The following is a 13819-nucleotide window of genomic DNA, read 5'->3' as shown; positions in this document are numbered from 1 at the left end:
AGTAGCAGTTGGGGTCCCTCGGTGGGCAAGATAAAGCTACTTTAACTGGTGTTGGGAGAAGGGGCAGGGGAAGGTGCCTTTGCTTAGTCAGAATATTGTGGCCATCCCTGAGGAAGCTGTTGCTGACATTAAAAATCCTGTTTGTCCTAACTTTCCCAACTGAAGACTAATCATATGTGCTCTCCTGCTCCAGTTTCACTGGACAGGAGTAGTTTATCAATTCTGGAACAGGGTCTTGTACAGCTATTGACCCTCCTTATCAGATGGTTTCTGGTAAGAGAGAAAGGGATTCCTCCTTTCTTGAAGAGTTTCAAGAAATTGAATTTGGAGAGAAATATGCTGGCAGATTTTTTTCCTCAGAATTCTAATTCATACTGAAGAGGAGAACATGTTATCAGAATCTCCTTGCTAAGGATTCTTTCTCTGAGACTGTTTTCAGAATGTGCCAGTGTTTTCTCAGTCTCTCAGCAAATACTATGAAGTGTTGCAACTGCCATTGCTGCCAGCATTGGAGGATATGCTTGTTACAGCCTGTGCTTTCCCTGATAGCCAAGCCTGCTGCACCTAAGAAAGTAGACATAATACACAAAGTTCCTCAGTATTTCAGATTTCTATAAATTCATCCCAGACCTGACCCAGCAACTATAGCTTTCTAGCTGCTGCCAAACATTTTACGAATTCGTATTCTTCCCCTTCTGACAAGGATAGTAAAATGTTTGAGAAAAACGTGAATGCTTCTGCAAATTTAATTTTAATTTAGGAGGGAGGGTGGCCTAATGGTTAAGGTGTTTGCCTTACAAACACAAGGTGCAGGGTTTAAATCTCACTAGTGATAATTGGCTTAAAATGGCTCGCAAGGGCAGTTAGCTTAGTACTAATCTATGAACCTAATTGTCAAGATCATATTTAAAAAAAAAAAAATCTGATTTAAATGTGAATGTATGAGCTTTATCTCCTGTGTGGAAAAATCCTCTTTGTGTGGTTTAGTTTCTTTTGTTTCTCAGGTCAGTACCTGTTGTTTAAAGTGTGTTTATGACTCTGTAGATAGTATTCCAGGGCTGTTGCTACTGGTACTATGTTGAGGTTTGCTGGCTGCTTTCTTAGTCCCTCCAGCATAGCAGGACAAAGGCAGACCCTCACAATTGGAAACTAGATCGAGGGTCTTCTAAGACTTGATCTATCTGTAAGGACTTCATTAAACAGACCTTTTTACCTCCTTTCTGAACAATCAAAAAGTAAAATTCTGCTTCAGGATTCCATGCAAGAAGGCCTGGAAAACAGATGCCTTTTCATTTCCTTGGTTAGAAATGTTCTTGTATGCTTTTCCACCCTTTCCACTTTTGTCCAGGGTACTTCTGAAGATTCAGAAGGAATCTCCCAAATCATTTAGATCACTCTTTTCTGGACCAGGCAATGGTGGATGATGTTCTTGCTTCACTGTTGCAGTCCTGACTTAAGGGGATTTCCTGCTTCAGAAGGCCTTGGTCTGCCTGACTACCAGAGTATAAAAACTCCATCCTCCTGGCCTGGTGGATGCCCTACCCTGATGTCAGGGCGGATGGGTATAAAGGGATCCTGCTGACACCATGACATCAGTCTTTCTTGCTGTCTGAGCCTGAAGCAGTTGAGTGCATCGGTTGGTCTGCACTGGAGAGAGAAATTCTAAACATACATACTCCATGGGGAAACTCTTTCTTACTATAAAGTTAACTGTCTCCGTTGTGGTAAACAAATCCCACACAGAGACTTTCATACCTTGTGTGTCGCTTGTTTAGGCCCAAACACAACATGTCAAATTGTCGTTTGTGTGCCCTTTTCAATACCAGGACTATAAGGTGTAGGGCCAAAATCTTATCTAGCATCTTAGTCAACAATCCGCTTCCCATTGCACTGTGGCATGCATTGGTTGTCCCGATGTTGAACTCCCTAAGAGAAAGAAAAAAAGACCCAAATTTAGGGCCTTCGACAACAACCTTTCACCATCCGCCAGTCCCTCAAGGTTCATTATTGCAGAGGAAGGAGAGACATCTTTGCAGCCTCCTTATGCGAGTGAGGTGGTGGCACAGGCCTTCTGTCGAGATACTTTCAGAGTCTGACATGCTGTTGGTCCCTCAACCTCTGCTCTGGTACTTGGCATTTAGTTCGTCGGTTGGGTCTGGAGTTGCTAAGCAGACCTAGTCTTCCTGCAAACTCTTAGCTGATGACATCCCTTTCGGGCATCTGCCAATATTTGGTATTTCTTTCAAGGAAACTGGTGTCAGAGTAGCGGATGTGCACAGGCCCAAGGCAAAAGCTACACCTAAAAAGAGCTCGACCTCTGGTACTGTGCCTAGACCTACCAGCTCCCGCCCACAGGTTATCAGCAGGATTTGGTCAGGTTGGCCAAGGACCTTATTTCTTTGGTCAGAGGAAGCACCCTCCATGGCCTTCACCAGGAGAAGGGATGAGGGAACCTGCATCTAAGACCTTTTCAGAACCCCCTGTTTCAGATGAAGACTCAGATCAGGAGAAGAGGATTCTGACTCAGAAGAGGTATTAACCTTCTGCTTCACCCCCTGAGGACATTACCTTTTGTGACACACTGCATGCCTTGAGAGAGTTTTTCCAGTGGAAGGCACAGGAATACCCCAAGCAAAAAAGAGGGCCAGGGAGTTCATTTATCTCACTCAATACAAACCCTTGGCTATCCCTCCAGTTTTGGAAGTGGTAGAAGAGGTCTTCATGGAATCCTCTCTCAATCCAGACTCTTTCTCCAGTCCCTTGAAAACCAGACACATTTTACAGGGTACTAGACTCGCATAAATTCCTTTTTAAGAACCCCTCTGCTGACCAAGAGTTTATCACCCCAGGCCCCAAAGAAGTTAGGGGTAGTACTTCTTAAAAAAATTACATTTGGACAAAGAAAGCAGGGCCCTTGACATATTTGGGAAGGTTTACACTTCATCTGCCCTAACCATGAGGGCCCTCAATTGACAATTCCATATGAAAAAATAGCAGAGTAAAATATTAAGCAAAGGATTTTTGCCCTGGAGGACAAGAACACCTCCAAGGAATTGCTGGGTCTGTGCCATTCCAGTTCCCATGTAACTAGGCATTCCTTGTACTTGCTGATGTGATGTCCTAGAGGCATCCTCCTGAGCTGCTGTCTCTGGCTTGGTCATCAGAAGATATGCTTGGCTTAGGGAGCAGACTGCCAGAACATGTCAAATCTAAACAGCTGGATGAACCCCTGGTTAAAGACTCCCTTTTTGGACCAAAGGCTGAGGCTGTGTTTAAAAAAAAAAAAAAAAAAAAGGTGGAGGATAATGCAGAATACAAGCAAATGGTCAAAGGCTTCCTCCAAGTCCAGCCATCAAGGTTGACTAGGAATTTTTCCACTAAGCTTTGGTCATTTCTCTTTCAATCAAAACCCAAAGGGAAAGGCTTCATAGGCGACAACAGCAATCACAGAGGGCAAGGCAGTGGTCCTCGGGAACATCCAGGCAGTGGAGTTCTAGGCCGCAGGGCCCTAGAAGAGATCAGCAATGACTGTTCCCCCTCCCAACTCACCCCTACCCCCAACAACATAGGAAGAAGATTTGCCCTATTCATGGAAAATTGGGCCCCCGTCACCTCTGACAAGTGAGTTCTGGAAGTAATTTCAAATGGGTACGAGCTCAGTTTCAGAGAACCATTAAGATTCTCAGGCTACCCCGATGTGCTACAAAACCAAAAGGTAGAAGCCATTTCTCAGATTCACAGCTTGTGCTCTCAGGGCTCTGTGGAAACAGTACCAGACCACCAGATAAGAAAAGGATTTTACTCCAGGCTATTCCTGGTCCCCAGGAAAGAAGGCTGTTGGCACCTTATCCTGTATGTTCTTCGTGTTTCACTGTTGCAGCCATTACATTTGGGTAATCTGCTTGCAGGTTGCCCTCAGTCAGCCTGATTAACAAAGTCTTGGGTCCAGCGTTGGTTGCTGTCCCTTCTTCCATGACGTCAGGTCGTCAGGGGTATAAAACATGCAGCCAACGCCATTACATCAGTCTTTCTTGCCCTGCGGTGCCCGAAGCAGTTCGCAAGTGCCGGTCGGTCGACTCCTGAAATTTTCGTTTTCGAGTTTCAGAACCGAAGTCTTCAACTTAAAGCTAAGTACCCCATTGGGGAAACGTTTTTTCTTGCTCCTTACCGATGTCAGTAAAAGTTAATAATTGCATTACTTGTGGAAAGCAAATACCTCATAAAGACTTTCATTCGTACTGTATTCCTTGCCTAGGCCCTGACCACGACGTACCTTGCTGTCGGTTTTGTGCTTTATTTAATCAGCGCACTATCCATTGTCTGTATATTTTTGCCTCTAAATATTTCGGTTCTCTGTTTAATTATCCAGAAATGTCATCGGTTAGCCATCCGACTACCGGGATTTCGAAAAAAAATGCAAATATAAAGACAGAGGCCGCCGAGGTCCAAAACTGCCGATGATGCTTCTCCTAAGCAAGTCGCCAGTTCGCCAGTACTCGGTGAGGTGCTTTTGCAGCCCCTGATACCAGCTACTTCTGATTCGCAGGCCTCTACTGAGACCCATTCAGAGTCTGGTATGTCGCGAGATACTTCAACTATGGAACCCGCGGATGTGTCTACCTTGGATGGGTCCGGAGCTGCTCTGCAGGCACCAGCTTCTGAGGGTGTATTCAGGCCTATGGACTTGCATATTAAATCAGCGGCCTCCTTCATAATTAAGGCCTAAATCTCGATCCATGTCTTAAAAAACGCCCAGGCCACATGCTCAGGCCCCTATGCCTAAAAAACAAATGATAAAAATGGCTGAATATCTTATAACTCTAATCAGGGGTAGGCAACCCCCCCCCCCCTTGAGGCCTAGGGCTGAACTTGATTATGAATCTTCTGATCAGGATTCTGTTTGTTCCGACTCTTCTGATTACCTGGATTTGTCCTTGCCTACGTATGAGGATTCTATTCCCTCTGCTTCTCCTCCTGAGGATTTTTCTTTTGGGGAAACCTTACATACGTTAAGGGAGCATTTTCACTGGGAAAGCCAAGAATTTTCTGTTTCAAAGAAGAGGCTTAGAGATTTCCTTCCATCTCCGCATAGGCCTTTGGCTATTCCTGCTGTACTAGAAATTGTTGATGATTTCTCAGAATCCAGTTTGGCCCCTGATTCCCTGCCCTCCTGTTCCTAGTAAACCTGACATACTGCAGGGTTCCTGAGTCCCACAAGTTCCTTTTCAAAAATCCTATTGCAGGTCGAGAGACTATTTCCCAGGGGCCCAAGGGCATTAAGGCTTCTACTGCTAAAAATCCTACCCCTTGTGATAGAGACTCCAGGGCGCTGGATAGATGGGGTAAAAAGGTTTATACTTCAGCAACCTTGGCAATCAGAGCTTTAAACTGCCAATTTCATATATTAAATATCAGCAACATGTTATTGGACTGCTTAAACAGAAAATGATGATTCCTATCTGTGTGTAAAATAAAGATTTACAGGATTTAATGCATTCTGCTGAACAAGTTGGAAAACATACTGTGCAATGTGGTTTTGATTCTTTAGAGGCCTCTTGCAGGGCTGCTGTTACTGGGTCTCTGCTTAGAAGGCATGCTTGGCTTAAGGAGCAATTTTTGCCTGATCATGTTAAAGCTAAACTGTTGGATGCTCCTTTAAATCAGGACCCCCTGTTTGGCAACAAGGCTGAAGAAGTTCTTAAAAAGATGGAAGATAAAGCTAAATCTATGCAAACTGTTAAAGATTTTTTGGATACAAGTTGTAGTATGGTGTGAAATAGGTTAGTAATATGAATGTGGTATTTTATTGTGGGAGTGCTGGTATGGATTGCTGGAAGTGGGTGGGTTGTGATTAGGTGAAATGGAGGAATATGAAATATGGAGGGATGAATGTAGATGTTAGCATGAATATTAGTAGTAATGATAGTGGTGACATGGTGAGGAGGTGTTTTGGGATTAGTGAGTTAGGATGTAGCTTGTGCCAATAAGATAAGGGTTATTGAAGTTAGTAGATTAAAGACATAGTTGAACTAGAATTGTGTGGGGATGTGTGTGGTAAGTGAAAGATATATTGATGGATTGTGTAGTGGTGTTAGTAGGAAGGATAAGTTTAGGTGTTGAGTAATAGGAGGAAAATGAAGAGTGTATAAGGTTTTTTTTTTTTTTTTTTTTTTTTTTTTGGTAGTAGGTTAATGGAGTTGGCCTTGGAAGGAGTTTGTAGGTGTTTGGTAGTGAGTGGTTGAGGAGGTATGAGGGAGTGCCTATTTGTGTGCTGGAGAGTGGTGATTTTTGTGGACTTGAGAGGTGGGTGTGGTCAGAATGAATAAATCAAATGAAAGTCAGGTGGGTGGGAATGGGGGCAGGGGAGCCGAGTGAGCCCGAGCGTAGCGAGGACAAACGGAACGGGTTGAACCAGGTCCTGAAATTAACAAGATGAGTGAATAAAAGTCATCAGTGAGTGGGAAAACACACAAGTGTTTCAGTGCTCAGTCTGTCACTTAATTTCATATTCTATGTTTTAAGGTTTCTTTTAGGTTTAGACTGTATAGGTGCTTAAATACTTTTAAATAGATGGCTAGAACATATATCTGAGCTGTCTCGAGGGAGTTTCAGTAGGTCAGAGTGCTGCAGAGCACACTGTGGGTATGCTAAAACTGTTGTAAGACTAACGACACCTAAATGCCTCACTCGGGCCAGATAAAGATAACCGTGGAATGGAAAGTTACAATATATTGTGGTAAGTGTTGGGGAAGGGTGAGGGATTACATGGAGGTTAGCGACAATGGCTTCAGCGATTGTGCACACCCTTCCAGCTTTATTTCCTGTTTTATTGTATTTACTTTCTTTTATTAAAAGAAAGTCACAACGTTAACCAGGATTCTACTGTATGCAGCAAGGGTAATACTTCCTACAAGGTAGCTAAGGATGGTAGCTAAGGTATGCCAACGACCTACTTTAATAGGGTTTATTCAGTTGTGGTTCAGTACTTTCTTTGGATGGCAAGGTCAACGTGTACTGTTCGGGTTGAAGCAGGGCAGTCTTGCAAGTCCCCAGATGCAGGTTACTATGAAAAACAAAGGGGAAAAAGTTAGGGGACAAATTTGGTATAGAGCAACTGCAGAGGGTTATTTAGACCCAGGATATAGTGGAATTTTAACATACAGGAGTAAAACAGGATGGAACTTGAGGGAAGAGCTGAATGTTAGAATTGTCTTGTTAGCTGGAAAACAAGACAGGTAGAGAAATGTTAGTGGTAATGGCCCTAAAAGTGCACACAGGTATAGTACAGTATGTGTATGTATCCCATCAATGACTAAGTCAGTCAGCAAATATTTTATACTTCAATCCAAGCATCCGCACAATGCTACACCAGGAATATCACAATACTATTGTAATTTAAGCAGCTGTAATCTAACATCACGCCATAGCTCCACAGAACATACAGTATCGATATTCAAGCACAGTTTCTGTAGTTAAGTATTCTGAGTTCTAGCGTGCAAGCAAGGCAGGCAATCAAATAGTCACATAGATGGTACAATTCTACATAAAACAGGGTCAAAACTTGCATGACATGTACACCGCACTTAGGAAAGCTGAGCACTCCTTTCTGCTATGTTAAGCTAATTTAAAAATGGCGCCCAACTGAACGTCAGCCCTAAGCAAGTTCGTTTTGCTGTCCTAGGTGCTAGAACTTTTTAGCAGCAAACTTGATCTGAGGTATTGGGGATGGAATAGGGCATTATGGGTAGAGGGAGGAGCTCAAGAGTTGGATCTGAAGTCAGTAGATTGCGGCAGAGTTGGATCCATAACCCATACATTGAGAATTAAAATGGATAACACATGCATATTTATGGTGAATACATAGCTATAATCTATAGTACAAGTAGAAATAGCTAAAAGTTCTTGAACCTGTAAAAAGTGAGTTTTTAGTTTTAGAAGATAAATTTACATAGTGGATTTTGTAGTCTCTCCAGCAAAACTCTTAATGTTTCAGCAGGAGCTGTCCCATTTTCACTACTAAAAATGAGGTATTGCTAAACCATTAGAATAGTATGGAGGTAGGCACTAAGCAAAATACCTAAGCATTTAGAAATACAAAATATTTAATGTTTGTAGGAAAATAGACCAATTGAATTTCAATAACCATACCATATTAAAAAATGAGTACAAAGTATATTTAGCCAGTACAATTGTATGAGCTTTGTGTTGCAAAATCTGTTAAAAGGTTTCAGCAGGAAGAAGTTATTGTTTGTGCCCAACCAAAACATTGTTATTGCCAAGCTAACTTAAAACAGACAACAGTATTCAAGTAGAAGCGAAGAGGTCATGTTAGGGAATATTATGTTTTTACAAGTAAAATGGGATAAATTGATGTTTATCTTGATTTTGTTGACACTTTGCATGTTAAACCAGATTATGAGCATGCAAACAAAATGAAAGTGCAGCCTAGATTTATCAGTTGAATGTGTGGTTGTCATATAAGTTATCAAAGGAGCTTTTTTTTTCTTACTTTCCCCTACTTTCATTTTATTGTACTATATGTGTTCCACCTTGTTTTGTAATGCGAGTTGCGTGCTGTTTTAAGATCCTCTTTACTGAGTCTGATATCACTGACTGAACCTTAAGAATTGATATTCTTGTAAATGTGTATAATGAATGAAGCTAATGAACAATGTTTTTTTCTGTAACTGTACGTGTTCCTATAACATTGTTCAAAATGTGCGATGTTAGTAAAGGTGTTAGACTGTATATGTCTGTGTTGTGTGCATCCACCTGACTCCTTCTGTTTTTAATAGCAACATGGTACAATTGTTGGCTTTCCCAAAGCTGAGCCGTATGAGGGTAGCATCCTGGAGGCTGAGTGTGACATCCTGATTCCTGCTGCCAGCGAGAAGCAGTTAACCAAGGCTAATGCACACAAAATCAAAGCTAAGGTAACTAATTGTACCATCTGTTTATTTCATTTATGTATTGATTGTGTTCAGAACAGATGACACAGGCATATTGCATTACAAAAAAGTGAAATGAGTAGAAATTACATTTCTGTTTCATCTTGCACGTCTTTTACAGTTTATATTTACTAGATGTTAAAGCAATCAACACTAACATAATATTTTTTGCAAAATATACTGTAGCATACAAGTTCATTTTGAGTGCCTCAGTGGTATATTGTTTCTGTCAGATCTGGCCTGGGCTGGTTTATCCTTCTCTATTGCTAGTACTGAAGGTTTAGCTCACATTAGCCTAAGCACTGACATTGAACTTTACAAAACTTCACCTCCTCCCCCATTCCTACAGTTTCTCATGCACTGCCATAATCTCCAGATCTTGGCTGCCAGTCTTTGCTTTTGCATCTCATTGTTAAATGGCCTTCAGCTTTCTTTTTGGGTTGCTTTTTGGCAGTGCCTTTTTTGTGTGCGCGGCTTGTCTTTTTCCCCTTAGTTCTGCCGCAGGACACTATTAGCTTTGTGCTATTGTCTTTTTGGGTATTTTGTTAGTCTTTTGCTCCTTTCTTTTGTTACAGAGAAGGCAGGGTTCAATAATGTGTGGTTTGTTTAGGTGCTCCTTGTTTCAAGCAGGATTGTGAAATTGTAAAGCTAATAACCAAAACTGTGCACAAATTTGTGAAGCTTTTGACAAGTGGTCTTAGTAGACTACAGAAAGAAACTGATTCAGAATGAGGTATTAATCATCAGCTAGAAGCTGTGAACCCTGCACCATGTGTCATGCTTCTAAAGAAAGGAAAGACAAGACCCTAGATAGTAAAAAGGGACTAAAGATAGTGAGATCCATGGTAAGAGAATCTTCTGCTTCTAAAGAATTTCCTTCTCCCCATCTTACCACACTTTGATGTCAGGAAGATCGGGAAACAATTATGGTCTTTGATATGTCTAAAATCTCTCAAAGTGGTCAGTAACACCCCACAGCACTGAGATTGGAGAACTCTATAAGAAAGGTTACTTCTTTTTGAAGAGGATCTTTCCAGGTTGAGCACTTCCTTCCCCCAAGCACTGATCTGTTTTGACTCCTCCAGGTCCAGATCAGGGTTTTGTTCATGCTTTAACCCCTTGAGGCCAACAGCACTAGTGTTTTTCGGTACCTGTGGATGTAATTAAAACTGTATTACTGCCAGTTCACGTTGGCATCAGTCCCTTAAAGTTGAGTTTTTTTGGTGCTGGTGTCAATGTCAGTGCCATGTCTCCCTTGGAGGACCTTAAGTGCTGACAGTGGCATTGGTGTCGGGCTTGATTCGGGTGTTGCAAATGTGTCTTTGCAGAGGGCTTCCAGCTGTCTTTTCCAGGATAAAATAAGGGTAGCTGGGGATTTAAATTTACCAGAAACAGATTGGAATAATAATCATTCTACAGCATTACTAAGGAAATTATTTATGACGTATGCTCAGGAACATAAAATTGCTGCAGATTGTGAACAAATCTACCACAGAATGAAACTTATTGGACAACTGTGTTCCTAAGAAAGTGATTGTTACTTGATGTTAAATTTTAACAACCTTGATGTGCACTGATCATGGGTTTATGGGTAAGTACTAGGCTAGCTGCCATTGCAGGCCATTTTAAGCCTAGCCAGTTTCTCTTTTTTATGCTCAAAATAACCCATTCCATTTGGTTATAGATTGGCCTTGCCCATCCCATGGTCGATAATTCTATATTTACCCCTAATGGGAATAACTGGGATCATACAGTAGATAATTTGAGGGGACCCATGCATGGGATGAAGCGTTTAGGAGCTGCCTTTGTCCATTAGTAGTACATGGGGCAGTCCTGGAGTAAATTTTCTGTTTCCCATCCATAGATCCAAGTTGCACTTGAATATAGACAGGGATGAACTTTACTTTACGTGGAATTGGGAGTCTGTTCTCTAACAGTGGTATCCTCTGTGAGATATACCTGTCCCTTAAAACCGTTCTGTTTTTGCAGAAAAGGTTTAGATCCATAGACAGAGTATTTCTGTTGACATTTGACTTGCTGATGTACAATAAATCCATCAGTAATGGGTTGGAGGATGTCTTGTATTCCAGACACAGGTCACCTGTTAGCAGCCTGTAGGATACGGAGTATAGTTGACAGGGCTTTGATTCAGTCCATTTAGGACATGCTATTTAGGACTTCTATCCTTTTAGTAAGATTTCACTGTGAGTGTTCAGTTGTTGCATGTGTCTGGACAGATGCATGCAAAGGGGGCATTATATTTAATGCTGGGCCTAATGAGGGCTGAGTAAAGGGGGACAATGACATCCCTAGATATAGACACATTCCCTTGTTTATAACCTGTGCAGTATAGAAGGATTTTCTAACAACAGTAGGCACATATTGGTCATAAGTTAGGCCATTGTCCACATAAATTCCCAAATAATTTTGTCCGCTCTTAAGGGCATACTGTCACTATGGTATTTCCCTGGGAAAAGTGACTTCCCAAAGGATACTGCAATGCATTTTTTAGCATTCAGTTTCAGTCCATGATTTTGGCACCAGTTATTTGAGACGGACCTCCCTACAAGATGGCCAAGTCATTTGGGGATTTAGTGACTGCTCCTAGCCCAATCATCTGCAAACTTAGTTGGTTAGAGCCCTTTGGTATTGGCTTTTACTTCAGAAAAGTAGATGCCAAATAGAAAAGGTCCCAACACAGAACCCTTGGGGACTCCAGTGGTGACTGGTCTCTTTGAGGAGGTGACTTTCTCTGTTTTGATTATCTACATCATATCTGTGAGCCAGTTGGCAATCCAGCAGGTGACATAGGGGATTGTTCCCAGTTTATTTAGCTTTTCTACTATGCCTGAGTGGGGAATTGTCCAGACGCTTTGGCCTGGTGGAGGTATGTTGTTTGCATGGTTTTGTCTTCGTCAATTGCTTTGACCTTTTCAAAAAAATCCACCAGGTTGAGTAAGCATGACCTGCCCTTGACAATTCCAAACTGAGAAGTCCACTGTTTCGAGGTTCCCCTGTCCTGATTGATTCCAGGATGAGTCTTTCCATGCCTTTGCATACTAGGCTGGTCAGACTTATGATTCTAATTACTTGGGTCTGCAGAAGGTCCTCTCTTATGCAGGAGAAATGACTGTAACAGTTCTCCCTTCACTTCAAAAGCTTTATGGAAGCCAAGATCGAGTAGTGTTAGGGATGTGACTAAATCATGCATCATGCTATTTAAGATGCATCCAGGGATATTGTTAGGACCTGTCGATGCAGTATTTTTAGCTTTTGATTTTTTTTTTTTTTTTTTTTTTTTTTTTTTTTTTTTTTGTAAGACATGGTCTTATGTGATAGCTGGAGGTGTGAACCAATTTCAAGTATATCTTGAAGGACAGACTGAGGGGGGCAGAACAGAGGGGTAAAGTTAGAACTAAATTTATCAGTCAGTAGGTTCCCTATGTCATCAGCCTCAGTGTAGGTAACGTCATTTACAATCAGCTCAGTGCATTGTAGTGTCTTGCTTTTGAGATTACGAACATAAGTAAAATGTGCCTTGTGATTATCTGGCTTTGGTAGCCATTTTAGCTCAAACTTTGCTTCTGTGGATTTTATTTAAGCTCCTGAGTTTCAGTGACAAGGGCTCTAACATTATGGGAATTACTTTTCTTACTTTTTGGTCAGAATTCTTCTTTTATAATAAAATTTGCTGATATTATGGTTCCACCATGGGAATTTATGGGGCGTTTGCCCTGCACTTGTTCCTACTGTGTCTATGCAGCTGTTTACATGCTGGTATAGTATGGTCGTGTACATTTCTGCTTATTCACTGAAGTTAACTGAATTTGGAGGGGTTTGAAGCTTGCTAATGTATCACTTTAGCAGGAGGTAGTTTATCTTTTGAAGGCACCTTGGGTGGCAGAGATCTCTGGTTTCAGTTTTATTTCGAATGAGACTGCTTTATGGTCAGACTTAACAAGTGTTGAAGATATGCAAGGGGTGGTACAAGGTGCTTCCATATTAGTAAGGACAAGATCCAAGATGGTCTTCTCTCTAGTGGGTACTCTGATTTGTTTCAAGGCATTTCTATTGACGATATCCAAGAATCTCTGTGCCTGTGCAGTAGTGGTGATGTAGATTTCCCAGTCAATAGTTGGATGGTTTAGATCCTCTATGAAAATGGTGTTGGGTTTAATATTGAGTGATTCTAGTTCCTGTAGATAAGCGTTGGTGCATTCTTTTGTCATAAAGTGAGTTTTATAGCTCGCTAATGTATGGTACTGAATCTTTCTGATGGTTACTTGGTCATGAAGAAGCTCTAGTGCATCACATTGCTTTACTAGCTTTGATGCAAGTCTCCTCTGTGTCATGGGGTTCTAAAAATTTAAAATACTGCTAGATAATTTTGTCAAACTAAATATATAAACCAGTTCCCAGAAGATTAATAACAAACTATAGGGAAACAAAACGGTCATTATGCTAAAAGCAATTAGTGATGCATGCAGTGGAAAGACCACAGAAGGAATGAAGTTTTGAGAGGGGAATGGTTTGAATACAACAAAAAAAGGTAATATCAGGATCCTGGCACACAAGTTCAGATGATATATTTCCATAAAAAAAAAAGAAATGGAAATGAGGTTACACTATAACTTTGAAAACTGAGATAAACAAACTGGACAGACAGATTAAATATAACGTGAGACAAGATCTAGAAAAATTTGAAGGAAATTTATATAAAGATACCGAGCTTACTAGGAAGCCATTTTGTCGATGACACAAGATGTGGTAGGAGTAACAACATACAAATCGGTTAACTGTGTAGTTTCTATTTTTCTCGAACACAACAGAATATAGACGTATTTATACATTTTTACACAAAACAGCGGGCT

The 13819-nt window shown here is 41.2% G+C and overlaps 1 protein-coding gene across 1 annotated transcript in view; it reads left to right on the top strand.

The window, feature by feature from the left end:
- GLUD1 (glutamate dehydrogenase 1) overlaps positions 1-13819 on the top strand; it is a 563305-nt gene that overhangs the window by 335242 nt on the left and 214244 nt on the right. The window contains exon 8 of the mRNA XM_044056503.1: positions 8796-8933. Coding sequence (XP_043912438.1) covers positions 8796-8933 — 138 coding nt within the window. The remainder of the gene's footprint in view (positions 1-8795; positions 8934-13819) is intronic.

The sequence above is a fragment of the Protopterus annectens genome, chromosome 14.part0, assembly GCF_019279795.1.
Source record: "Protopterus annectens isolate FY-2018-M chromosome 14.part0, PAN1.0, whole genome shotgun sequence".
Lineage (NCBI taxonomy): Eukaryota > Metazoa > Chordata > Ceratodontiformes > Protopteridae > Protopterus > Protopterus annectens.
Note: the sequence above shows the minus strand (reverse complement) of the source record. Positions and strands in the feature narration are given on the sequence as shown.